This window comes from Tupaia chinensis, unplaced genomic scaffold, assembly GCF_000334495.1.
Source record: "Tupaia chinensis unplaced genomic scaffold, TupChi_1.0 Scaffold143749_1, whole genome shotgun sequence".
Taxonomy (NCBI): Eukaryota; Metazoa; Chordata; class Mammalia; order Scandentia; family Tupaiidae; genus Tupaia; species Tupaia belangeri.
Window position 1 is genome coordinate 165,458 of NW_006203598.1, and position 2,104 is coordinate 167,561.

At 65.4% G+C, this 2,104-nt stretch overlaps 1 protein-coding gene across 1 annotated transcript in view; it reads left to right on the forward strand.

Annotated features, from left to right (window-relative positions):
- The first annotated feature begins 778 nt into the window (after nt 1-778).
- SFTPB (surfactant protein B) overlaps nt 779-2,104 on the forward strand; it is an 8,442-nt gene continuing 7,116 nt past the window's right edge. Inside the window, exons 1-4 of the mRNA XM_014582698.2 lie at nt 779-862; nt 1,171-1,304; nt 1,548-1,619; nt 1,973-2,098. Of these exons, the coding sequence (XP_014438184.1) occupies nt 799-862; nt 1,171-1,304; nt 1,548-1,619; nt 1,973-2,098 (396 nt within the window). The 5' untranslated portion in view covers nt 779-798. The remainder of the gene's footprint in view (nt 863-1,170; nt 1,305-1,547; nt 1,620-1,972; nt 2,099-2,104) is intronic.

The window sequence follows — 2,104 nt, forward strand, 5'->3', positions numbered from 1 at the left end:
GTGAACCTCTGCTGCTCTGCACCTGCCCAGCGAGGGCCTGCCATGACAGCCTCTGCAGGCACCGAGGACAGTTTCTCCCGAACCATCGGCTGTGCCCCTGCCCCTGCCCTGGAGAGATCCCCAGGAGTTGAGGGCAGTGTCCTCTGGCCAGGGCTGTCTGAGAGCCACTTGGGGGCCACAGGAATCCCAGCTACCGCATCCTTGCCTCAGGCGTCTGGGAATGCTCTCTCAACTTTGCCAACCGGTGCCCACAGAGCCAGAGGACGTTCCTGGGGGACAGGGTGAGGGAGGGTGGAAAGCCAGTGCCCAGGGAGGATCTGGGTTTGCCCTCTGTGTGCACCGTGGGTCAAGAGTCGGGCAGGAAGCTCTTGAGAGCATTGCACCAGAGTGGAGGATGCCCAGGAAGCCTGGGGTGAGGGTGGGCGAGAGGGGGTCACCCTGGCTGGCCCCACCTCACCCCAGCTTCTCTCCACAGCTGGGGGAGATGGGCCCAGGCAAGGAGGTGGATAGCTGTTGCTAAAAAACCCGAACATAATGAAAGCCCCCTGGTTGGAGGAGCCAGGAGTCAGGCCCTTGAGAGTCAGGACAGGGGGGTGAGCCTTAGAGACAGGTCTTCAGCCAGGAGGGAGGGGCCAGGAGTGTCCCTGCTGAGAAGAGGCGGGATCGAAGCACCTGGAGGGCTCTCCAGGGCAAAGGCAAATACGAGGTCCCTGCTGCTCCCACAGGGCCCTGCCCCTGCCCCTGCCCCCAGCTATAAGGGCCCCTGCCGCAGGCAGACTCCCTGGCTGCAGAGGTGTCATGGCCAAGTCACACCTGCTGCTGTGGCTGCTGGGGCTGCCCACGCTCTGTGGCCCAGGTGCAGGTGAGTCTCCCGGCCTCTCCGCCTCTCCTCTTCCCTCCACCGGGCCCAGGTGCGATGGAGCCCAGCGGGCATCCCCACCACGATCAGCATGGCTCGTCCCAGGCGTTGCTCTCGTTTTAAAGACGAGGCAGCCGAGACTCAGGGACTCCAGGTTTTGCCCGAGGTCACGGGGCTGCCGGGCACAAAACAGGTGGGGCCCAGGCTGTCCGACCGCAGCGTGTCTCATGGCTGTGCACACCCAGGAAAACTGGGTGAAGTCAGGGTGCCAAGGGTAGCCTGGATCCTGACAAAGGTTGCTCTGGCCCCAGCTGCAGCTGTCTGGACAGCCTCACCCCTGGCCTGTGCCCGGGGCCCCGAGTTCTGGTGCCAAAGCCTGGAGCAAGCTTTGCAGTGCAGAGCCCTCGGGCACTGCCTACAGGAAGTCTGGGGACATGTGGGAGCCGTGAGTACCACCAGGACGTGCAGGAACCTGGGGTCTGGGCTGGACGGTGCTGGAGGGACTCTGGGTGGGAACCCCGTGAGGTGGGTGGGAGGCCGGGAGGCCGGGAGGCCGGGAGGGGCAGGAAGGGAGGGGCGGCTGCGTGCCTTCTGTCAGGGTTCGGTCAGTCTCTGCCTGAAAGAGCCTTGCCCGCTGGAGCCGGAGCGTGCCCCCACTCACCTGCCCCGCCTCGGGGCCTCTCCCCAGGATGACCTGTGCCAAGAGTGTGAGGACATCGTCCGCACTCTCACCAAGATGACCAAGGAGGCCGTTTTCCAGGTGAGGGGCCCAGGTCCTGAGTTATACTTGGTGTCCAAGCGATGAGGGCAGAGCAGGACGAGGGGTGAGCCCTGCAGGAGTCGCTTCCAGGGTGCAGCTGAGGCCTGCAGTTAGGCTGAGGCCTCCGGGGCCTCCTGGCCAAGAGCAGACCTGGGACTGACTCGCAGCACCGCCAGAGGCGGTGTCCCCTGAGGACAGCCTGCCTGTGCCCCACCTGAGTCCTCGGGGCCCTCCCAGGACAGCGCCTGGTGGAAGGGTGGGCTGCCCTGCTCCAGCGGGGCCTCTGTCCAGGGACCAGGCCAGGCAGACCTCAGAGCGGCCGGGCTGACCACCTGCCCCACCCTATCCCCCAGGACGCGATGCGCAAGTTCCTGGAGCAGGAGTGCGACATGCTCCCCCTGAAGCTGCTAGTGCCCCGGTGCCGCGAAGTGCTCAACGTCTACCTGCCCCTGGTCCTCGACTACTTCCAGAGCCAGATCGTGAGG